At 41.2% G+C, this 25,101-nt stretch overlaps 2 protein-coding genes across 9 annotated transcripts in view; one reads left to right on the forward strand and one right to left on the reverse strand.

Moving 5' to 3' along the window:
- LOC124209859 (nuclear factor 1 X-type-like) overlaps window positions 1-19,608 on the forward strand; it is a 30,649-nt gene extending 11,041 nt beyond the window's left edge. For 2 of the 8 annotated variants that reach the window (XM_046608084.1, XM_046608102.1), the window contains exons 2-13: window positions 833-988; window positions 4,873-5,064; window positions 5,146-5,329; window positions 5,766-5,831; window positions 10,222-10,317; window positions 12,890-13,033; window positions 13,120-13,428; window positions 14,002-14,427; window positions 15,335-15,564; window positions 15,647-15,770; window positions 15,871-16,145; window positions 17,058-19,608. In XM_046608084.1, the coding sequence (XP_046464040.1) occupies window positions 833-988; window positions 4,873-5,064; window positions 5,146-5,329; window positions 5,766-5,831; window positions 10,222-10,317; window positions 12,890-13,033; window positions 13,120-13,428; window positions 14,002-14,427; window positions 15,335-15,564; window positions 15,647-15,770; window positions 15,871-16,145; window positions 17,058-17,507 (2,652 nt within the window). In that variant the 3' untranslated portion in view covers window positions 17,508-19,608. The remainder of the gene's footprint in view (window positions 1-832; window positions 989-4,872; window positions 5,065-5,145; window positions 5,330-5,765; window positions 5,832-10,221; window positions 10,318-12,889; window positions 13,034-13,119; window positions 13,429-14,001; window positions 14,428-15,334; window positions 15,565-15,646; window positions 15,771-15,870; window positions 16,146-17,057) is intronic. The other 6 variants (XM_046608093.1, XM_046608107.1, XM_046608114.1 and 3 more) reach the window with 3 other exon arrangements.
- Window positions 19,609-24,391: 4,783 nt separating this feature from the next.
- Window positions 24,392-25,090, reverse strand: LOC124207972 (gibberellin-regulated protein 14-like). The gene has a single exon (XM_046605638.1). The coding sequence runs from the start codon at window positions 25,088-25,090 to the stop codon at window positions 24,392-24,394; it is 699 nt and encodes a 232-aa protein (XP_046461594.1).
- Between the last annotated feature and the right edge of the window lie 11 nt (window positions 25,091-25,101).

Genomic DNA, 25,101 nt, shown 5'->3' on the forward strand with positions numbered 1-25,101 from the left:
AAAGGAAACAACAAAAAATTACTCCGGGAAATCTAATCTAATCAGAGAGAAAGAGATGTTGCGTAATATATTTTCTGATTTATTTATTCCACCCCTGAAATCTCATCGTCCGACACATGTAATGAAGGGAAAAAGGAAGGGGTTTGGGGTGGGGTGGGGATTCATCTACTCCAATATATTACATCCAATAACGGAACAAGAATCTCGGCGTTGGCTCCGGACAAGCGAAATGTCTTGCGTGTGTGTGTAACAAACGGGCTGACACACACTAGGGACGGAGTCCCCCCGTATCTCTCTCTCTGTTGTAAGCTTCCCTTCCTCCTTCTTCTCCTCCTCCGCCCGGAAGAAAAGAAAAGAAATAGAAATATATATATTTATATTAAAAGAAATTTTTTATTTTATGATTATTTTTCCGCCGTCGGCTGTGTTGTATAGGCGTCGTGCGCTAAATTCGCCCGGCCACGTATCTTATGTGTCTACGTGATAGCCATATAGCGCCCAGCAACTTCTTTTTCTCTCTCTTTCTCTCTCTCTACACGGCCCGTCCTCCAGCGATTTCTTTCACAACTTGCAGCTCTCGATTGTCAGATTTATGCAGAAAACCTCAAAGCGGGAAAATAAAAAAAAATTCAAAAAAATAAAAAAAAAAGAAAGAAAGAGAAGACCCCCCTCTTGTGCTGCGAGTATCTAACCTCCATCTGGCCAGCCCTTTTAGTCATTTCCATACGAGAGACACACTTTAAAAAAGAAAACAAAAATATTTTTATTTTGATCATTTAAATTGAATTGAAATTTAAAATGAATTTTTTTTCTCTTCTTCAAATATTGACAGGATGAATTTCATCCATTCATCGAGGCGCTGCTGCCTCACGTCAAGTCTTTCTCGTATACGTGGTTCAACCTGCAGGCGGCCAAACGCAAGTACTTCAAGAAGCACGAGAAGCGGATGTCGCTCGAGGAGGAGCGTCGCTGCAAGGAAGAACTTCAGGTAATTCTTTAGAAATCCATTTCTCAACTTAAAGATGATTGGGGGGCGACCCAGTGGAAATGTCATATGTGTCAAAAAAGTCGAAAAAAAAGTGGAGTGAGATGGACGACGAGGGACCTGCCCACCCTGAGGCCTCTCTTCCATCATTCCGGATTAAGAAATAAAAGAAGAAGATGGTCGTTCTTTTTATTTTGAGGTCAAGACCTCCCAATGTCGATATCTACTATACCTTTTTGTCGAGTGAGATGAAACGACATAAGATGCGGCGACTGTCGTTGACTTTTGCCTTTGACGTATTAGGCCTCTTGGCTTTAGCCTAGTCCTATAACTGGGCCGGCTCCGCCCAGCAGCAGCAGCCGGAATACTATACGTCTCTCTCTCTCTCTAGATATATAGTATTCTAGATAGATATAGATATATATATAAAACTCTGGGCTAGAAGTTTGTCGGGTTACACCAAGATGCTGGAACGAAAGGAGAGCGGCGGCTGCTGCTGCTGCTGCTGGTGGTGTGTGTGGCGTCTAATAACTCACTGCTCAGGGGAACGTCGGGCAGCAGCAGACAAGCCTATCTTTAGGCTGAGCTGTTCAAACAGCCGCCCGTCTTCTTCTTACCAACTCCGGAAATAATAATTTCAACCCGAGAAAATGTGGACGCGTGAGGAGTTTTGACTTTCCAACTGGAGATTTATTCAACTTTCTGCAGTCACCAACTGTAATTTTATTAGAAATAAAGTTTTCAACTCGATTGGGGGGGAAACAAAAATGGTGGACACACAAACAAAAAGAAAAAGATGTTTGGGATGACGTCAAACTCCTTTTTTTTTGTGTGTGCTCTACTTAAATAAAAAACGGCGTCCGTGATCTTCTTCTTCCTGCTCTCTCTGCGTCTATTTGGGTTCGAAGGCAAAACTGACGAGTGGAGAAGAGTTGCTGTAGCTCTCGACTTTCACCTGATGTAATAATATCGCAGTGCGTGTATGATTGAGATGATTTTTCGATTTTTTGATTTTCTCTCGCCATCGGGTTATCCTCCCGAAATTTATTTTTTATTTTTTTCCCGGTTGTCTCTCTCTCCTCTCTGCTCCTGTAAGTTTAGAAGGAGAGCTAGTTCTATAATTATATATTCCAGGCGGTGGGGGATGGGGAGTGGGGAAGAACAAGCAGAAGCTTCTTCTTCTTCTTCGTTTCTTCCTACTGGAAAATAAAAGAAGAAATTTAAAATTTGAAAATTTTTGGGTGTCGTTTTAAAATTTGAAAATTCGGCGGGAAAATTTGATTGATTTACTAGAAAAGGTGGGAAGGGCTAAATGTGACGCAACAAATCGCTCACGAGGTTTTTAAACGGTTGTAGCGGTGATGACTATCATCACAGTCTCCGCTTAGCATTTTATTTTTCGGGGGGGTTTAATTGGACCTGTAATTTACCGTTCGTGATTGTTTAAAAAAAAATTATTTTGATTTTTTTGTTGTTTCAAAATTCGCGGGTCTTTTTTTTTTTTGGAAAACGAATCGCCAATTACACGCATTCCGTCGTGTTCTGTACTGTAAATGATTACCGAGCCAGAAGAAGACGAAGAAGAATTGTGTCTTGTGTGTGTGTAACGAACGTGATGGATTTGATTGAGCCGAGCGCGGGAAATGGCCATATAGATGTGTACATAAAAAGGAGTGCTGCTGCTGCTGCTGCGGAGTTGGCCTGACTGATTTATATTTATTTTTCTTCTTCTTCTTCTTCACGGTTTTTCCTGATTTTTCCCGGGTTAAAGATGGCTGTGCCCCCCTTTTTTGGTGGGGAGAAGGTGTATGACGTCAGTATAAAATATTAAGTTCTTCTTCTTCTTCTTTCTTCTTCTTTTACATGCGAAAAAGAAAAAAAAAAGAAAAAAAAAGGACTTCCGGGTTATGCGTTCACAATACCCACACACATACACACACACACACGGAGAGAGAGAGAAAAGCTTTTTTCTTTCTCCACCCGTGTATTCCTTTTATTTTCTCTCCACCTTATCCTCCTTTCTCTTCGTTCGCCTTTTTTTCTTCGTTAGGTCATCCAATCCCCCCCCCCTCCCACCATCGTATTTTTTTTTAAATTATTTTGTTCTTTTTAGAAAATTCGCAAAATGGCGGGTAATTTGAAAAATTTGAAATTTTGAAAATTTGGATTTTTTTAAATTGATTTCAAATTGACGTAACGAGTAGGGTAGAAAATGTGGCAAAGACGAAATGTCTTGAGCGCGCGCGCGCTCAATTTCAAAACGGAGACGCAAGATTATGGAAGACGGGGGGGGGGGGAATAAAAAGAGAAGGGGAACGACTCTGTGCTGTGGAGAGAGAGAGAAACGACTTGATTAGCATATGAGGGCCTTGGGAAGGTCGTCGGTCGGTCGGTCGGTCGGTCGCGTCGCGTCATCACGGCAACAGCAACAAAACATGGGGCGTTCGTGAAGAGAACGCGCTGCTCGTTCTCTGCTCGTGCGCAATATCACACACACTCACGAAAGAAAAAGAAAAAGAAACACGTCCTGTATCTATTCTCCCCCCTTCCCTCTCTTTTTTTTTCTCTCTCTGGGTCAACTGCCACAAATTGTCTTGTTTCTTTTTTATTGATTTGATTTTGTTTGTTTGTTATTTTCCAATGAAGAAATTATTTTTTTATTTATTTTTTTTTCAACCCAAAAAAATAAATAAAATCAAAATTTCTGGTTTTTTCTTATTTTTATTTTTTTTAATCTTTCTGAATTGGAAAAATATCATCGAAATAGTTGCGGTTTCTGTCGTGTCGTCTTTTTTCTTTTTCTTTTGGTGTCAACCTTTTGTATAAATTTTTATTTGATTTTTCGTAAAAATAATCATTTCCCGCTCGAGGCAAGGACGTTTTTATCTCCTTTGAGAGAACCCAAAAAGTTGACTCTCCGGTTATATCTCCTCTCTCTCTCTTCTCTTTTCTTTTCTTTTTCTGGAAGAATCAAAAAATATTCCGTTTGGAAGAAGAAAAGTCGCATATTTTTGATGGCCAACATTCCACACAATTACGTGAATTCAAAGTTCTTTGCGCATACGGCTTATAATGTTGTATAACAATTTCCCAGTGCCGTCGGTCACGCACAACATTTCCCCCCCTGCAATCGACGACAAAATGTTTGTTGGCCTTCCCCTAGACGGATCGATTATTAGTTGCGCACCCACCCAACATTCCTAGTCGGATTTTTCCAGCATTTAACACGACGACGACGAAGAAGAAGAAGATCTTATATACCTGGGAGACGGGAGTGATATGGCGAAAGAGTCTTTTTCTTTCTTTTTCCCTTTTGGCTTTTTCTTCTTGTTCTTCTCTTATTGGTTTTATCATTTCTCGTCGATCGGATGTCGTCGTCGCTAAGAGACGAGAGAGAGAGAGAAAATCTCGTCTCGTATGCAAATGCGCTCGCCTCTTGCCCCCACTCTCTTGTTAAGTAGCAGCAGTGCTGTGGTGGTGCTGGAGCAGCAGTTGTGTGTCCAGAGGAGAGTTTAGACGTGAAAACGCCTGAAACATGTTCCGTGTTGTTGTTGTTGTTGTTGTTGCATCAGCGCGCGCGGCGCCCGTCGTAAAACCATCAAACGGCTAAATAAAATAAAATAAAATAAAATAACCCAACCAACCAACGAAGGAATAGACAAGAAAAAACTATTGGGAAGAAGGCGGTTGGGCGGCTGGGCCATCTATCCCGGCACTTATTGACTTGTTTATGATTTTTGCCGCGGTTTTCTCTTCTTTATACTCAGATGAATATCTTAACTAGAAAAAAAAAAATCCCAACGGGGAAATTAAAGTTAATTTGAATTATTTATTTCTTTTTTTCTTTTCTGTGTCAATTTGGGATGAAAAAAATAAAATAAAAACAGAACGAGAAACCTGAGGTGAAGCAAAAGTGGGCCAGCCGCCTGCTGGGCAAACTGCGCAAGGACATCACGCAAGAGTGCCGGGAAGATTTCGTGCTGAGCATCACGGGCAAGAAGCCGGCCATGTGCGTCCTATCCAATCCGGACCAGAAGGGCAAAATGAGACGCATCGATTGTCTCAGACAAGCCGATAAGGTAAACATTCAAATTTCCAATTTTTCCAATTTTTATTCATTTTTTAAATTGAAATAAAAATTCATTTCAAATTGAAAAAAGGTTTGGCGGCTGGATTTGGTGATGGTCATCCTGTTCAAAGCCATTCCGCTGGAGAGTACGGACGGCGAGCGGCTGGAAAAGTCGCCCGATTGCCTCCATCCGGGCCTCTGCGTCAATCCCTATCACATCAACGTCTCCGTCAGAGAACTGGACCTTTACCTGGCCAACTTTATCAACAGCCACGGTACTGATTTTGTGTATACTATTATTTCGACGCTTTTTACTCTTGTCACATATTTGTGATTTGACCCAGCACCATTTGATGATTTATACGGCCGGCCCCCGTGGCTGGGCTTTAGCCTGTACAAACTTTTGTGTGTTTCGCCGTGACGGATTGAATGATATTCCTCTCTCTCCCAGCAGTTGTCCCGGCCAGCTCTTTCTCTCTTATTATTTTTAAATGATATACCACATTGGCTGCGGAGTCGAATTTTTATTTTATTTTATTTTTGTGTGTGTGTGTGTGTTGGGAATGAGCCAAAGAAACAAACGCGCAACAGTCCGGCCCCGTTTTAGTGACGAGCAATTTTAATTTCAACATTTTTCTTTGCCTGGCTTGGATTTTTGATTTTTAATTATGTATGGATTGACTGGAATTGAATTTTCAATTTTTATATTAGGAGCGGAGACATTGAGCGGGATCTGTGATACTGGCGACAAGGTGGACGACGATCGCAACTTGAAAGGTAAAAATTTAAAAAAATTTCAATTTCCCCGCTGAGAATATTTTTTTTTATTTTTGGGGGTAAATTCAATTTTTTCTTGGTGAACAGCCAAAAGAAACATCCCACCCCCCGCTCGCAAAGAGTTTCTTCATTAGATCATCCTCAACCCACCACCCAATGGGGTGGGTGGGGATGGTGACCTTTTGATTGGAAGCTCATGTCCGTCCCTCACCGGGTAGGAATAAAAAGGCCCTGGCCCATTTTGATTTTCTAATCAAATTGTGGGGAATTGAATCAAAATGTATTTTCAACTCTTGATACATCCCAACTCTATCAAAAGAGTCGATGCCGGCCTTTTTTCTGTTACACATAAGAAGAAGAGGAGGGGTGGAGGGTGGGCGAAGAAGTGGGCGGGCCGGCCATGCAGACTCTTCTTTTCTTTTTTACCCTTCAGACACACATTGTGTGTAGCTGCTGCAGAGCTCTCCTCTCCCCTTGATCCCTCGTCTGTGTGTAACTCTTGATTGATCATCAATTGGAGGACACACACACACACACACCCAAACCCGCCTGTTTTTCGTCATCCTCCTCCTCCTCCCCGGGACTTGGACGATGGCCGTCGTCATCAGGAGCCGGCAGGAGCTGCTCCCACCCCACCAACAAAAGCCTACAGGCCAAAAGAAGAAGAAGAAGAGTTAAGAATTAAGATAGATCATAATAATTTTCCTATAAGATGTTATATAGTGTGTCATCCTCTTCTTCTTCTCTTTTGCCCGTCACGGCCCGTCACCGAGAAAAGAGGCGACCTCCTCCTTCTTCTTCTTCTCCCACTCCATCTTTATCCATCGGTGCATATATAGTCACTCGTAACCCCACGAGTGTGGCGTCAGCACTACTACTACCCCCCCGCTCTCATCAAACAGGATCTTCTACTACCCCGGCGCTATCGATTAGATCACTCTCTGCTCTCCCATCACCACCACCCCCGCTAGAAAACACACCCCCTTTACTTCCTTCCTTCCTTTCTCAACGTGTACACAAAAGGGGGAGGGATTTTTATTTGAATTTTCAAAAAATATTTTTTTGGCGCCATTTTTTAAATTTTTGAAAAATGTTTGATTTTTTATTTGAGACTGCGGGATGATGTGATGAATGGGCAGAATGTAGGGAAGGAGGAATGATCGGTCGATCGTCTGGCCCCCCGATCGATATCGACTGGCTCTTTTTCTGCTGTGTCGCTGGATGGCTGGGCGGATGGATGGGCGCTGGTGAGGGGGGGGCCGGCCCTTTTCAACAGTCACACAATTTGCATCGCCCGCCCTTGATCTTTTTGGCGGTATAAATTTGTGGTTTATCCCCTCCCTCCCATCCCACCGCTTCCCTTCCCCTTTTGATTAGAAACGAGGAGAGTCGCTCGTGTGTCGGTTACTCGCTCGCATCACCCAATTTGCAACTGAATCGAACGATAGGGGAGAAGCTAAGAGAAGATGCAATCCCGTTTTCTATTTGACTCATTCCCAGCAGCTCCGGGTTAATACCGACACACACACGGCACACATAAGGGCGTGGCTGGATGATGATTAGAGATATACAACCCTGATAGACTTGATATTAACTTTGCGAATCAGAGTTAATCGCGTTGATTCCCACATTCTTTTTCTTTCTTCTGGAAGACGATGGGGGGGATTTGTTTGGTAATGTTGTCGCATCACCCCATCCATCTTGATTGGGAGGAGGGGGGGGGGGATAGTGTACACCTCGATGGCTGTCGCCCGCAGGGGAGAAATCAATGGCTGGCCGGCCGATGGATGTTCTTACAAGGGAAATGATGTTACAAGTTGAATGAGATTGAATTAACTGGGAGCTTGGCGATGGAGGTATAAGACTGTAATAATAAGTCAGAAGAGCAGGAGGAGGAGGGGAAAGAGAAAAAAATGGGCCGGCAGTTTTCTGTGTGTGTGTTGACAAATGTATATAGGACGGGCGGCCCGAAAAAGCTTCTTGCCATTCTCTTCTCTTTTTCCAGGAGATGTGTGTGTGCAGTATAAATATATTCCTCTGGAGGAGTAGAAGATGGTGAGGGGGGGGGGAATGTCTTTGACGTCATCGATCCCGTCCTCCTCCTCCTCCTTTCCATCTCCTTTGAGAGACGGCCATTAAACATGGCCGTGTGTATTTGAGCCCGACACTCTGATGGCTCTTTTTTCCCCTTTCTCCCGCTGGTGGTGCTGGCCTGGCCAGCTCCGCACTTTATTTAAACTCCGATGCATTTTTTCCCAGTTTGAATTTTATTTTATTTTTTTTTGAATTTGAAAAAATAAGGAGGGAAATGTTGTTCCCGCCCAGCTCATGCGCCCGCCGGCCACCCCAGATTTAGCCCATCTTCATAATATTCAACTATATACTTCTCTCGCGGGGTTGTGTGTGTGTGTGTCTATATATTTTTAGAAATGGTTTTGGGTGCTGAGACACGGCGACGAGCTTACACTACACACTACACACACTGAAGATGAAAACGTTGCAGGTTCCCCCGTGTGGAATGCGTGTGTGTGCTCTCTTGTGCTGGCCCAGCTGGTTCAGCACATATATATCTCTTCTCTTATTTTCTTCTTCTATATTTGAGAGAGCCGGTGCAGCAGCAGGAGCAAGCAGTAAATATATATTATTCCGTCCGGCAGACATTTCCACCCGTCCGTCTTTCTCTTTCTGTTTTGATTTTTTTTTTCTTCAACTTGCTTCACAGTTTCATCATTTGATAAAAGAAAAACAAAAATATGACGATTTATTTTGGTTGAGGTTTTTTTTTATTTTTCTCGTGTCTTGTGACTCTGCTCTGGTTTCTTCAGAAAGTCTCGCATCCTCTTTTTTTTTCTCTCCCGATTTAGAACGCGGAGCATCCCTCCCACCGATGCGCCACTCCCCCCTTTTCTCACTCAAAAGATTTGGATTTTTCAAATTTTCTGAGAAACGCACTCGGCTAGGTGTTGTACACCTCATTGGATTTTTATTTTTAGGTTCTTGAAGGTTATGTGTGAATTTAGTTTAGTTGGATGGGAGAAAAATGGGCGCCAAATTCGAATTGCAATTGCGTAACAAGGCACGGGGGATTGGGTACAAACGTATAACTGTTGTTGCCAAGGGTTGTTTGGAGCTAGAGAGATTTCTTTTCAATCGAAATTCAGATGAATTATTAGAGAAATCGGTTGGTTGGTTGGCTAGTTGGGTGCAGAAATTCCAAACCGGTTGGCCGGATCGATTCGAAAATTGTCTCTCATCGAGATGGATTGAAGTGGCTGGCTGGCCGCTATACTTGTGATGTGAGGCCTCGCCTGGCCAGCAGAGCGTTGAGTAGAAGAAGAAACTACAAAAAAGTTGCACCTGCGAAAAAGAGAAAAAAAGAAAATCAAATAATGGACGAAACGGTACAATCTTGAACGCACAAAAAACCGGTCGTCGTTATCAGTTTCTCTGTTGAATTTAATTTTTATTGCACAAGAAGAAGAAGAAGAAGAAGAAGCCCAAAAGAGGCGAAGGTTTTCTCTTGTGTGCTTGGCACCTGGGCGCAATGAAACTTCTTCTTCTTCTTGTATCCATACGACGGGGTCAAAGAAGAAGGAGGAATCAAAACGGGTTTGTTGTTTGGCTGCTCGCGGCTGTACTTTGGCCTTGGCTCTTTTGCTGCGTGCCCGATGCCATTGGTCGTTGGCTCTTCTCTTTTTTCCACGACTCACTTTGTGCAAATGTGTGCAAAGTGCCAAGGGCAAGGCCGCGTCCTCGGCTGCTGCTGCCTTTTTGGCTCTGGTCGAGGTACAACAACGAGCACGAGTCATCCGCTCCCGCTCTCTCGTCACTTCCTTCTTTGGTTTTTTGGCCCCGAAAATTCCCCAACTGAATTTCAAAATTCAACACAATTTTATTTGTTTATTTTTATTTTATTTTTTGAAATTTTTTAAATGGAAAACTTTGATGGTATTGGGATCGGGCCACCAATGTCATAACACATCCCTATCCCTATCTTCCTTCCTCTTTGCCTTTAGATCCCGACTTGGATATTAAGACCGTGGTGTATCAAAACATTTGTCGAGCGCCAATAATGTACGTAACACGTTTTGGGCAGAAACCCCAGTCGGTCAAGCAGCAAAAGCCAAGAAACTAAACACACACACAAAAACTAAAATAAAATAAAAAAGAAGAAAATGTTGTTTAGATGGTATACTGCCCGTTTTTTCACACACACATGTGTGTGTGTGCTGGCAATGATCCCGCCATTTTATTCTCCAAAAAGAAAATTCAAAATGAATTTATTTTTGATTTTTTGGGGGTTGTGGGGTTTCATTAGTTTCAAATTGCGGATGTGTCGAGTCAAATTGATTGGAATTTTTCTTTTTAATTTTGAATTGATTGAGCGCAGGATATACTCACAACCCGTACAATGGAGTCATCTACAACGACACGATCCTGGCGACAGGTGTCTTCTCATCAAAGGAATTGTGGCGGCTCTCCAAAAGTAAGTCGCCAACTCATTTCATTTTATATCAGTACGTAGGACACAAACGGTTTTTGCGCTGGCGTCGGCCATTTTGATTTTATCGGTGGTGGAGATCAAAAGGGGCGGAAAAAAATCATAGAAGTTGATACATTTAAATAAATAAGATACAAAAGAGAGGGTCCGGTGAAATATCCAAAATTTCCATGTCCATTTCCCCTCCATTTTTTTATTTTATTTTATTGATGGCGAATTTATTGAAATTTCCTTTTTTTCTTATTTTACTCGCAATGAGATGGTCGTTGAGAGTTGGGGGGAATATTTTATTTATTCTATTGCCGAGTATAAAATACAGGACACCCATAAATGTGTGCAAAGAGAGAGGGGGGGGGGTAGGGATGTTGTCTGAGATTGGAGCATCGGTCGTATCGTAAATCAATTCATTGCAGCCTCATCCACCCCTCGGACGATATCCTTCCTGTTCATCTTCTTCCGGTAAAAAGAAAAGAAAATAAATAAAATTCGATGAGATTTATTCCAGGAAAGAAAGACAAAAATTGATTTTATTTTTTCTGAATGAAGATGTGATGTTGTGTTTTTGATATTATTTCTCTGGCCGTCATTTTCTTATATTTATTTTTATGGATTGAATCGATTGACCGAAAGACACGGGGTCGACCCATTTTCAAAAAATAGTTTCCCCGCCATTTCACCTTAGACTCTTTTATAAATATACTTTCAGGCTTTAGGCAGTTTTATTTATTTTGCAGCGCGTCGTTGGTTGCTATTATTATTTTTTCCAATAAATAATCACCGCAATAGATATAGATGACGAAATGGCACGCGACCCGATGAAAATAAATAAATAATAATGTTACATTTCGTCCGCTTTTATTAGTATTTTAAAAGCCTCGCGGTTGGACGATTTTTTGTTTTTCAATTTATTTGACCGTCGCTCGTGAAATTTATTTCATCGCATAATAATAATAATTCGTTGGCTTTTGTAACATTTGGACGCGTTCGGTAATTTCTGTTTGTTTTGCGTTGCGATCCGTTTTTATTTTTCCCGATTCGACCGCGATTTTTTCCAACGAGCTGGAAGGTGGGGGGGGGGGAGAAGATGGCGGAACGATGTTACGCCCCGTAGCTAATGGTCGTGACTGCGCTATCTGATGGGGATAATATGCGTGAATCACGACGAACGACAAAAAGGGAAGATAACAAAAAAAAAAAAACTTGTGGAATTTATTTTTTTTTTTAAATAAATTATTTATTTATTTTTTCGCAAAAATAAAAAAAGATAAAATATCGTGTCCCGCGGGACAAAAAGAATTAAAATAAATACGAGCGCGCGCGCGAATATTATAGACTCCCGCCCATAAATGGTTGCGCAGCGCCATCATCACGGAGAGAGAGAGAGAGAAGAAGAGAAGAGTTTGATGACTATTACCAACACACACACACTCCTACTACTAGAGCTCTTTCTCTCTCTCTAGCCGGGCCAAAAAATAAAATAAAATAAATTTTTTTTCTTTCGAACCGCAGCGGGAGAGCAGCTCATATACATCCACACACGAACTCTCTTCTCTCTCTCTTTACGGATGGATGGATGGATGGTTTAGTCCCGCTCACTCGGCTATTTTTTCGTTCGTTCGTTTTTCAAAAAAAAACTTTTTTTTTTTCGGTGATGAACCGACTGGACTCTCTCTCTCTCCTTTTTATCCATCATCTATCGGTTATTACTACATATACTATCGCTCTCTCTCTCTCTCGGCGGGGGGGAATGAGCCCCGTCGTATTATAATACCACGTACACACACTACACACACTACACACACAGGCGTGTGTATAAGTCGGTCGTTGTATAAAAGGAGGATCGACAACAACTCCTTTTATACACACATTATATGGCTGTGCTCTCTCTCTCTCTCTTTTTCTTTTTCTTCTGTTGGCTTTTTGGGCGGCCATTTGCATATGGAAAGGTCGTCTTTCGCTACATCTTCTTCCGCATCGGAGCCAGCGTGAAAATACGACGCTTCGGTTTGTTGTGTCGTGAACTCGAATAACCTTTTAGCGAACGCGGGCGGCGCGCTCAATTTTTCTTTTTTCAAATGCGGCATTTGATTTTTTTTGGGGGGATTAGATTTAATAGGCGAGTTAAGGGAAAATACCAGCCGGTCGCCTTTGAGTAGGGAAACAAATAATCCAGCGGATTATATCAACTACGCCCTAGTTTTTTTTTAACTTTTTATTTTTTGAAATAATTTTTGAGCAGTTCGTGACCAAACCTCGGCTGGTAATAAAACATTTTATTTTGCTTCACATATGCGTTTTTTTTCGATCGAATTTTGATTTGTTGATGTTCCGCGTTCGGAATTTTCTCGGCGCGTCAATTTGAAATTCCAAAAAGAGAACAAGAAATTTTGATGGATTATTTATTGATTTGATTTCTGTTGTATTAAAGTTCTATATTTTAAATCAACGAATTTGAAATTGAAATGAATTTAAATGTTGGACTAGAATCTTTGTTTTGTATTGTTGATTGATTTTTCTCCTTTTGTTTTCTCGACTCGTTTTGATGCTCGTTTCCAAGCAGCGTCAATCATGCAGGGCTCCAACGGGCTCCAGCCGCCGCTCAACGCCATCAAGATCGAAGCCCCGTCTTATTATTGCAACAGTTACACGCCACCGGCTCCCGATCACTCGGCCTCCATGCTCCAAGCAACTGGCGCTTACAGTAAATTATTTCCAAATTTTGATTTCAAATTGCCAAATTTTAATTGGCCAATTTTTTGAATTCATTTGCCAATTTTTCTCCTTGAGGTCCTCTGTCTCTGCACCGCAATTCGCAGAGTCCGATCGACCCCCGAGGCGGCGGTGGCGGCCACCAGCACAAGCGACTGCGGCGGATGAGCTCGACGGAGGACGACCTGCAGGACGTTTCGTCGCAGGGCGGTGGCAGCGGCGGCGGAGGGACGTCGTCGAGCATCATCATCCGCGGCGGCGGCGGACAGGGCAGCAACGACGCCAACAAATCCATCCCGTCGGCCGCCGATTTGAGCTACTACGGCCATCAGCAGAGTCCCAACTCGCTGTCCAATCAGACCTCTTGGCACTCGGAAATGGATCACGGTCAGTCCACCATTTCCTCCATTTTCTTTTCATTTTGACACCCCCAAAATTTAAAATTTCCAGGGAAACAAATCGCCGGACAGACGAAAACAAAAAAAAATTTGCATATAAAATCTTTTTGATGAGAAAGAAAAAAAGAAAAATTAGTTTTCAGTAGACGCATGTCATTTTTAATTTAATTACCCACCTGCAAAAAATTTACAAACATTTTTTTGATAGACATAAAAAAAAAAAGATTAGATTTAACAACATGGAAATTTTTGGCATATGCAAATGATTTTAGAGCTAGTCAACAATTGATTTGAACTAGCGACCTAGGGGCTCTTCCGACTGGGTCACGTCATCAAAATGGACAAATTGTTCACATTTGATGAAGTGACGGAGTCGATTGGGCCTTGATAATTAGCGTCTTGTTTTATGTGTGATCTGTGGTTGTGCACGATTTGAGATTTTGAGCCCCTCCCACAAGCACAGTGCCCTCCCTCCCGACCAGCACAAATTTTAAAACTACAGAAAAAAGACGGACCAAAACAAAAGAAAAAGAAAAACGAAAAACCCAAAATGTGTGTTTAGGTGGCGGCAGTGCAGTTGCCAATGTCGTCGGCCAACAATCCATCACGACCATCCCCATCCCAGCCACATCCTCCACTTCCTCCACGTCTTCCTCTTCCGCAACTTCTTCCATCACGTCGGCGACGTCGCCACCGTCGCCGCCGTCGTCGTCGTCAGCCTTGTCGTCGTCCATCGGCTCCAAAACGCTCAAGATAGAGCCGGGAAGTGTCAATTGTAATAATAATAATAACGGCGGCGGCGGTGGTGGTGGTGGCGGCGCGGCCAGACCTTCCTCGGCCGATGAGGGCGCCATCATCTCTAGTCACGATGGCCGGCAGCTGGCCAGTCCTCACCACCATCACCACCAACACCAACAGCACCACCACCACCAACAACACCACCAGCAGCAGCAGCAACAACATCATCTGCAGAGCAACAGCAGAGACGGTGAGTCGCCAATTCAAAATCCCCGCGAAAAAAAACAAAAAACAAATTTTGAAAAAAATTGGCGCGAAATTCAAAAAAAAACATTTTTTCGAGCGAGATTCATGTAGAGAGAGAGACCAACACCAACGGAGCTAAACACTTTCACTTTGAAAACACACATTCCAAACAAAAACACACACAGAGTTTTATCAACTGGGCGACGGTATTTGTGTACATCTACAATTTCAAATTTTTAGACAAAACTCTCCCATGAAACGACCCCCCCATGTCCGGTTAAATATTGTCGAGTGATCTGAGAGAGACGGTAGACTTTAGATGATTAGCGCCAAAGAATGTCTGATGCAGCGAAATTTAGAAATGAATTGTTTTAACCCTACCGATTTCCCATCTGAAATCACCGACAACTTTTCTATTCTCTTATAGTCGCCCCCCGAAACAAAAAATGACATAATGAGAAAAATATATATATATTAGCATGATACAGCACGAAGCATGAATTGCCCCCCGGATATAGATCCAACCCCCTATGAAACAAAACAAAACAAATATATATACATATTATATATAAATATTATAGTGAGCAGTTGTCCAATTCCTCCAACCAAACAAACAAACAAAATTGTCATCTTCTTATTATATTTTTTCGTTTAATCATTTTCTATTAGTTGTTCGTCTGTTAGTGAAACCCCAAATCAGAGAGAAAACAAATTATTTTAGACGAGGATAATTCATTATAACAACCCAAAAAAATTGATTTTGTTTTTTAATTTAAAAGAGAAATTGGAAGATTTTGTTTTCTAAAATTCTGTTATTTCTTTTCTTTTCTTGTCCGCCATTTTTTTGGGTGGGGTTTCATTGGGGTTTTTTTTTTGTGTTCGTGCCCGGTCGCACATTTGGTTGGGAGCAGGTTTGCAGCACGGTTCTGTGGTGTCGCTGGCCGCGTCCAGCTACTACGGTCACGATCAGGGACTGGTGGTGGCGACGCAACACGGCGGCCACGGCGGGGCCGGCGGAAGCAACGGCGGAGGTAACGGCGGCCCTCACTCGCCCGGCAAGTACCAGGAGAACGGCCACGACACTTTCTCCGATTTTGTCACGCTCGTCTGCCAAGAAGCCCAAAACACTCAGAACGCCCAGGTGAATTTTTGAAATATTTTTTTTTTTTTCAAAATTGGCGGGGGAAATTTTAACCCGCGAAATTCAAAAATTATATTTTCAGGTTCAAGCGGGATCGTCACGCGGGACCATGAAGCTTTCGTCCTCATCGTATTACGCCACCAGCATGTTACCGCCTCCTCCGCCACCGGTAATGGCCCGTCCGGTGGCCATCATCCGCTCAACAGGTTCGACGAATTTCTAATTTGATTTCATTTTTTTCCATCAATTTTTCAAAATCAAAAATAATTCAAAATTTTTATTTTTAATTTTTGAAATGAAATGAAGACATGACCAACTCGCCGCCGCCTTCGGTGACGCCACCTCCTCTGGGCGTCGGTGATAACAACCCGTCGTCGTCGAGCAGTGGCGGCGGCAACCGTGGTCCGCCGCTGAGTCCGACGTCGATCGGATCCAACGGCGGCGGAGGCTCGGAAGTCCTCCAACACGGACGCGTCAGTGGCGGCAGCGGCGGTTCCGGCGGTGGCTCATCGGCCGGCTCCTCGTCGTTCGGCTCCGGGCGCGACTACACCTTCTCTCACTTGCACGCGCAATCGGGACAGGTAAATAAAAAAACTAGACAGAAAAAATCATTTCCCTCAATTTTTTCTTTTTAAAATGATTCACGAAAATTAATGACCCCACTCAAATTAATAAATAAATCATCCGACCGGCGCTAGAAAAAGAAAATTCCGTATGATTATTATTATTATTTAAAGCCCCGGGGGAGGGCATCAGAATCACCGAAAAGGAGAGAGATGGTCTTTCTATTCGCTGATTGCCCCACAACACACGAACTAAGTGTGTCTAGCGTCCGTCCGAGATTGAAAAACCCAAACCAGAGAGCGTGCTATAGCTTTGTTATTGTAATTTACTTGGGGGGGTAGGAGATGCGGTTCGGGTCATGAAACACGGCCAGGCGAAATTTCGGGGGGATAAATCAGACGACTGGGATCCATTTTTCGTTAGCAATTCAAAATTGCTATTAGCGCCGAGTCGTCAAATCAAATCGCCCGCAATCGTCTAGACATTTGACGAATTCATTTTAATAAATGATAAACCAAACCGCAACAACAAACAACAAAAAAAGATTCGTTGCTTTTTTTAAGTTCCAATTCAGACTGTGGGGTTAAGTCTGAAATAAAATTAGAGTTTTTAAATTTTTTTAACAAAACAAATACAACTTGATTTTTATTATTATTTGGTCCTCTCTCTCTCTCTCTCTCTTTCGCTGCGTTATTGATGGTTTTATTCTGGAGTGCGTAATATATACGAGGTCATATAAGATGAAGAAAAAAAAACCCGTTATCGGGTCCCCACCCATCGTGATTATAAAAATAAGAAACGATATTTTTTCTTTTTATCAATTTCACGGGGGGTAACCTTTTTATCTTAACGTTTGAACTAAATTTTTCATTTTTTTTTTCTTATTTTTTTCTTATTTTTTCTATTTTATTATTTTAAATAAATAACAGTTATTTACGTATACGAACATCGGACCGGTTGGTGGAATGTCGGGCGTGATCAGTCCGACCAATTTGAGTTTGTTCTCGTCGTCTCCGTCCGGCGGAGGAAACGGAGTCAACAACCAATCGCCTCGCACCATCACGCCCAACCAGCAGCACCACTCGAACCAGCAGCAGCAGCAGCGAAATGGACCGAGCAACAACACGTCCAGCCAGCAGCAACAGCAACAACAGCAACAACAACAACAGCAGCAGCAGTCGGTTTCCAGGTGGAACACGGGCTCGTTCATCGCGCTGGACGACAACATGGACTACGGAATGATGTCGCCGCTCATCTCATCGGGCGGCAACCAAGTGGTGGACCAGCAAGGAGGACCCAACGGTCCCGGATCCCTCATGGACGACGGTATACAATACCTGGCCTCACGCCCTCATTCGCCCACTCGATTGGCTCCTTAAAAATGTTGCTAGCGCAGTTCTTTTCTCGCAACTGTGGTGATCCTCTCCTTTTGATTTATACAACGAACAACAACAAATTTGGCCATTCAAGTCAAAGGGAAATGGAAATTGAAATGCAAAATAATTTAAAAAAATTCGGGATAAAAAATTTGAAATGCCCGCCCCTCATCCAAGTCCGTCCAGGATTTTGATTGTCACTGGATGGACTTGGGCAAAATAGCAGCTACACTATTTATATATATATATTATACATATATATACACATGTAAACCGTTTTATTAAAAAAAAAAATACTTTACACACATGCATACACACACACACACACACACACAAAATGAGAAAAACGCAATAACCTCCTCCTCCTCCCTCCTTGTACGCTCTCGCGATTCTCTCACTCACTTAAAGGTTGTGGTGACTCGTCATTTTTACAAAAAATTTAAACAAACCAACCAATTTTTCTTGATTTTAATTGAAAAATTAAAAACAAAAAACTTATTAGTATTGTTACTTTGAAAAAAAGGGGATGATTATAATTATTATCATTATTTAGTTCCAATTTTAATTTAATTAAAAAAATTGCTATTATAATTTTATTATCAAATAGAGAAATAACCCCCTCATCCCCGTACGTATATATTATAATAAGTTGAGATTAATGCAATAAAAAACAAAATATTGTCGTCGAGGAATAATAATTGCGCCAAACCAAAATTTTTCGAAAAAAAATAATAATAATCGATTTTTTAGAATTATTTGTAAAATCAAATTTCGTTCTTGTCAAAAAACAAAAATCACAAAATTTTTCTGTTCAATCAAACCTCACCCCCCACACACGCGCGCCGTTGTAGGAGCCAATAAGCGAGTGCCATTAATTGATTTTTTTTTAGTGACGAGTTATATTCATTTTGATTGGATTTCTAATAAAATGTCGTTTGTTAATTCAAAAATTTTTTTTTTACCATAGTCGTTTCGAATTGAATTGTACGAAGAAGCCCCTCACTCCCCCCAAAAAAAGTTTTGTGCGCGTGCTTCCAACAACAACAAACAAACAAACAATAATTAATGAATTAATGAATCGTGTCATGTTCATCTGCATACTTTTGGTTTGGTCTGTTATATTTGTCATTTGTGTTTTGTCTCTCTCTCTCTCTCTTTCTCTCTCGCTGTTGTTTGGTTAAACATCACACAGACACACACACACACACACCGACACACTACAAAAAAAAAACTTTTTTTTTTTTTTTAATTTTGGTTATTTTTTTTTGAATATATTTTGCTGTGATTTAGTTGCGTCATCGAGTGCAAAGTGAAGAGTTTCGTGTCGTGTGTGTGTGTGTGCGTGCGTGACGTCTTGTGTCGCTGCAAGAAGAAGAAAAAAAAACGTAGCAATAATTTCTCGTGCTGAACTGAAGATAATTGACAGAAGAGTTATAGTGTGTTGCATATATAGCCTCTAATAACAGCAAAAAAAAAATTAATAATAAACTTAGGCCTTCATGTAAATGAGATATTTATACAAGATAGATGCAAATTTTTCTTTTCGACGTGAGTGTGTTCTTTTTTTTTTTAAATTACCTTTTAACCTCCCTCACTGTTGTTGATCGATTGATTCTTCCGTATATTTACCCACACAATTTTTTTTCATCCTTACAACCCCAAAACTGGACTAATAATAATTAAATAGCCTTACAATAACATTTTGGAACAAACAGATTTTTTTTTTTTACATACCAAACAATAAAATACATTCATATAGTTACACACATACACGCAGAGACAACACTCGGACAATTTTTTGGAAAACATTTCGGGGAAAATTAAATTTCTCGCTCCGTTTATTTGTTTGAATTATAACCGAAAAATTACAACGCAGACGTTTATTTGTAACCAAACGCTCACTTTTATTGACGCCGTGCCTGTAGCCAGAAAAAGACGAAAATTGGGAGCGGGGGAGGATTATAGGAATAATAATTAAAATTAATTCATTTCGTTTATTTTGAAATTCCTTCTTCCTTCCTTGCCCAATTTCTCCCCCCTTGTCAAAATTAAAAATTCAAAAAAAAAGGAAAACAAATACAAAACTTCATGTGGGTTCTATTCACCAAGTGCTTAATTCTACTGTATCTCTTAAACTACTATTTAATAATGTAGGAAATTATTATTCGGAAAGCACACCAATAACGAACGCTATTATTTTTAAATAGCAATTTTGATTAAAATCAGAAAAAACTATTTCGCCTTTTTGTTTTTAATTTTCTAGATTCGCCTTCCACATTTAGCCGGTGGTTAATTCAACAATTCATTTCTCTTTTTTCGTTTCAATCACGCAATACTTTGTGTCAAATCGCAATAAGGTGCAAATAATCGCCCGGAGCCAATCTCTAAAAGCAAGAAAAAGAGAAAAACAAAACGGAGTTCTACATCTAATCTAATCCGCCCCTTTTTTTACTCTGTTTAAAAGATGAATGATGTAATTATTATCGTGTAATTAACCGGTGGAAGAAGAAAAGAGAGAGAAGAAAAAGCCCAATAAGAAAATCGTTGGTTCATTTTCTTCTCGTTTTGTTTTCACGGCATAAATATATTTATACGTGTGTGTGTGTGTAATCAGCAGGTGTGTGTGTGTGCGTAACGGGGCGCGTAAAAAAAAATTTCTAGGTACCCAAAAACAATTATAAAAGCACAAAACTATCGTGGCGTGATGGTAGTAGAAGAATAAATAAATAATTGACTCAACTCTCAGCAGACCAGGCGAAATTTCGCAACACTTTCTTTTTCTTCAATTCATTTTGATTATTTCTGGAATATAATCTTAAAAAAATAAGCGATTAGAACCGAGATTCGAAAAGGAGAGAGAAGAAGAGTCGTCTAGAGACAGCAGCACACGTCAAGTTATATTATTATGATTAGCTTTAAGCCCAAAAGTCGGATCAAAATTAAGTCTATAGTATGTATACCTAGCCTAATAAGGACCGCTAAATAATATGCTAATGTATCTGTGCTGTTTCTCTGGCTGTGGCATATTTTATTCAAATGACGAACGAAAAAAAAAAAGCAAAAAGAGCAAAACAAAACCGCGCAGTATCATATAATATTTTACGTAAAAAGCAAATATGTACGTGTGTGTGTGTGTGTGTGTGTCTTGTTGTGATGTCCCTTTTCGTGTTTTTTTTCCTTTTCTTTTTGGGTTTCATGTGTGTGTCCGATTGTAGAGAATTATTTAAAAGAAATAAAAATAAATGAACAATAAAAATACGTAATACTGTGTGTGGGTTTTTATTTGGCCCCGGAGGATTTTGTTTTGCTCCGAGAGAGGATATATATGTCTATCTATAAAGAGGAGAAGAAACAGAGTGGCGACGGTTGTACTTGATAAAATAAAATATAAAAACCTTTTTTTTTCTTTTCTTCTATATAGACGATGCGACGTGGAATGCGGCAATAAAAATGTAACCACCAGAGGTAAAAACGGTTTATGCAAATCTCTGCTGACCTCTTCTTTTCCATGGAGGATTTTCATCTCTCCGTTATACGCGTAGAAATAAATAAAAAACCAAAAAGTCGGTTAATGCGTCGCGATGTCAGACATTCCGACCAATTAGTAGGGAATATATGGTACACACTCGTAAATGATCATAAATGGTGGACAGGTTTGGTGTATTTTGGGCTCTATACGATTGGCTAATCCCAATTATTATTTCCAGTGCAAAAACAGCTGGAAATTGATTTATCACAACCGTCGATATTTATGAATAATTACAATCATTTCAGCTCTTTTGTACTTGATCGGGACAAGAGGGGATCATTTGTTGTTAAGCAGAGATAGTCAGACGCTATATAACGAATGAAGAATGGGTTGTTCATGCTGTCCTCAAGCTATTAAACGCACTTTTCTTCGCTCGTGTACCGGTTTTCTTGTTTTCTTTTTGTTTCTTTCTTTTTTCTAATGATTTAGCAGCCGAACAAGTTTTATACACCTGATTATTGCGTCACGTATATATATTCAGTGTTGTTTTCGTGGTATAATCACTTGGCACACATATACACAAAGAAAGAAAAAAGAGCCCAGCGTATATAGGTGGGGTGTCCTGACTCATTTGAAAGTGCCCAGAAATTTATTAAATTTTTATTTCTCCGTTCACTTTCGTTCTCTTCCACCTCTCACTCGAATTATATTTCATATTTATATTTAATTCAAATATATATTTTCTTACTGAAACAAAAAATGGCGGGGTGTATGTCTCTCTGTCTATACATCCATCGATGATATTTATTCGGTTTCTATGCGCTTATAGCCGCCGATCGATTCAGCTTCAACGGGTATCCCCCCCCCCTCCTTTTTTATATTGTATCATTCTACATGTCTGAGATATATACTATGATGGTGCTGTGGAGCGCACAGGAAAGCCGCTTAGATTCCAGTCCTTGCTCTCCGGCTGCCGTCGGAGGGTTGGTGGGGTGGGGGGGGGATAAATAAGAGACGACGACGCAAGTCTCTGCAGAAGGAATAAAAAGCTAAAAAAAAAGGCTAGCAGGATCTTTTTTTTTGCTAGACGCTCTGGTTCACCGTTGTGTGTGGAGGGGAGAGCACCGGAATCGGCGTGATACGAAATCTATGAGGCTATATTCCTTTTTTCCTCACGGCCCATTGGTTCGGTGCAATGTGTGCCGGTCCCGTTTCTTGCTACACACAAATAACATATAACGGATGCAAACGAGGAAAAGGAGAAAGAGAGAATGAAAGAAAGAAAGAAACTCGTTTCATTCTCTTCGGTCTTGTTGATGTCCTCCTCTAGAACTAGACTCTCCTTTTGGGGGTGATCGTTTTACCTCGATTCTTTGTGATTTCCCCCCCTCCAACGACCAGTTTTATCCGTTTTATGCATCCCTCCTTATATCCACCGCCATCGTTCCATGGTGACTCCTTCCTCTCAGTCTCTCCATTGTCTGCCGCAGAACTGCTCTGTACGATATACCGGGAGCTGCTGAACTGCTGCTGCTCCTGGGCTGCTCCGGGAGCCGTGCCAGGAAAAAAATCCTGAGATCACAAGTCGTTGTGCTTTTCCCCCCTTTTTTCTTTCTTCCTTATTTTATATCTTCCTTAGATTGGGTCACAGTCGACTTTTATACCGATTGGAATGACTGTGGAAATAAAAATCAGTATAATTTTATGCACTCTCTCTCTCTCCCTATAGGCTCGGGGTGTATATAGATTTGGGAATGTCGGGATTTTCTTCTCTGCACTTTTTCTTACACGTCGCCAGTGTGACTGTGCCGTAAAGTAGGAGAACAAATTGATCCAGAGTTAAACCTGCTGCAATAAAAGTAAGCGCTAGAACAACACAAAAGAAAAAAAAAAGGGATAGCAAATTGATCCGATAAAATCTGCCATTTATTTATTTGAAATCGAAATTCTTTTTTATTTTGGTTTCTTTTATGTTTTTTTTCACGATTTTTACAGTCGGTGCGACGGGGGTTGATTTACATCGCACGGCAACATTGCATTTCATCTGCAGAATGTTTACGACGTCAATTGAAAAGGTCTTGTTTCGTGTCTGATCTGGATTATGAAGTAATTTCATTTGATTTTAAATGACTTCAAGTTACTAATTAAAAGATAGAATAGCCAACCTAAGCACTTTATTCTATTTTGTCCTGATAGATTCACTTGAGAATAACTAATGACTGAGTATTTCTCAATTATGGAGTGACTTGGGAGAAATTGCATTTCTGACAGTGAAAAATGTTGAGCACTGTTTCACTCATATTTAACAGAGTTTGACTCAAGAAAGCTGTAAAGAAAAATTGGAGTGGTTGGAGGTGCTATTCTTCACCTGAGGTGAGCTACCGATACATGACTCTGTAATAGTTTCTTTTGTAATATTAAAACACATTATGGCAGGTAAGATGAAGTCACATCAACAACAACAGGACACTTTAAGCATACACCATTTCCTACACCAGGGTTGTCATGGGCCTGACGAGAAACAAAATTTGTTTTCACGATGAAAGGCGATTGATTGCAAATTGCTGTGGAATCCCAGATAAAGATGACAATAGGCATGTGTTATTTTGATTAGTCTGTTAAAAGGTTGAATTCAACTTTAAATTATCTAATACCTCTTTTTTCACTATTTGTAGTTGTGAACCTTAAATGCAAATATGTTATTGGACTTTTCCGACGCTCAGATTGATGGACAGCTCCATGGATTTTGGGATATTGACGCGCCCTACTTTGGGTGAGACTTTTTGACAGGGATTTGCGGGATACCACTACGAACTTTGGTGCTCTCAAACTGAAACCTCATCCATCCCATCTTCTTGGAACTTGAAACACATTGCTCAGAATGGCTACAATGTTGAGTAGCACATGTAGAGAATGCGAGGTAATAAGACATATTGACATTCTCAAATCGTCTCACAGTGCGAATGTGTTTGTTTGTCTGCGTTTCAAACTTACCTTCCAGTCGTCCTTGCCCTTGCTCCAGTCCCATACCTTCCAGTCGTCCTTGCTCTATAAACAAGGTGTTCCAGATTATGGCACTGTGCCCGTCCTTTTAATTCGATCTCCAGTAATTTAACGAGGATTCAGAGGTAAATAATTTTAGAAATAATAACTGTTGAGGATTAAAGTTTTAATTGACTCAAGATTTGGTTTTTATTTAAAGATTTTATTTGATCGAAGATTTGAATCTTTTACATTATCAAGAAAAGGCATAAGTTGGGAACATGTAACTGCAGCACTCATTTGATCAGCACGGAACGATGGAGTCTTCAACTGATTGCGGCGATTAGGAGGAGAATTCGACCAACCTTTTGCAAGATCAATCCAATCTCAACTCACTTACACTCGCGCTATATCAAATGGGCACTGATTTTGCCAACTAGGGCAGACAGAAACAAAAATAAAACCTCAGGACAGTTATGCCCACCTTCTTCCAGTAAATTTGGTTTGAAGGCTTTTTGGGAGGCTGAGTAGTTCCATCGTTCCCTCCGTCAATCCCGTCGGTCTCTTCAGGTGGCTGTTGGTCGCTCAGTTCATCGGTTGGAGGAGTAGTCGGTTTGTTTGGAACGCCAGCAGCCCTGGCTGGAGTTGGTTTTGCAGCAGGTGTTGCCGGAGCCCGTTTTGCTGGAGCTGCTGTCGGTTTTGCTGGAACTACTGGCGGTCTGACTGAAGATGGAGTAACTTGGGACACAGGTTTAGCCGGAATCGGAGTTGTTCTGTTAGTTACGGGATTGTTTGACTTTGCCGGAATTGGCGCCGGTCTGACTGGTTGAGGAGAACCCGGAGCAGTTGCCGGCCCTCTCTGCGGAGGTGGTCTTGCCGCCGGTGTTGTTTTCGTAACCGGGGGTGATCCTTTCTTGGCCGTTGGAGTTGGAGTAACTGCAGCAGCTGGCTTTCTTTGTGGAGCCTTTTGTGGTGCCGCTGTAGGCCTGGCAGGAGCCGGAATTCTTTTGGTGTCAGTCGGGACTTGCTTTGTCGTGAGCGGTTTCACCGGCTGTTTTTTATTATCTGGTATGGATTGCACCCTTCCCTTTGATGGCGTAGGCGAATTGACAGGTATCTTTGAATTTTTCTTCATTTTCGATATGC

The sequence above is a fragment of the Daphnia pulex genome, chromosome 2, assembly GCF_021134715.1.
Source record: "Daphnia pulex isolate KAP4 chromosome 2, ASM2113471v1".
Taxonomy (NCBI): Eukaryota; Metazoa; Arthropoda; class Branchiopoda; order Diplostraca; family Daphniidae; genus Daphnia; species Daphnia pulex.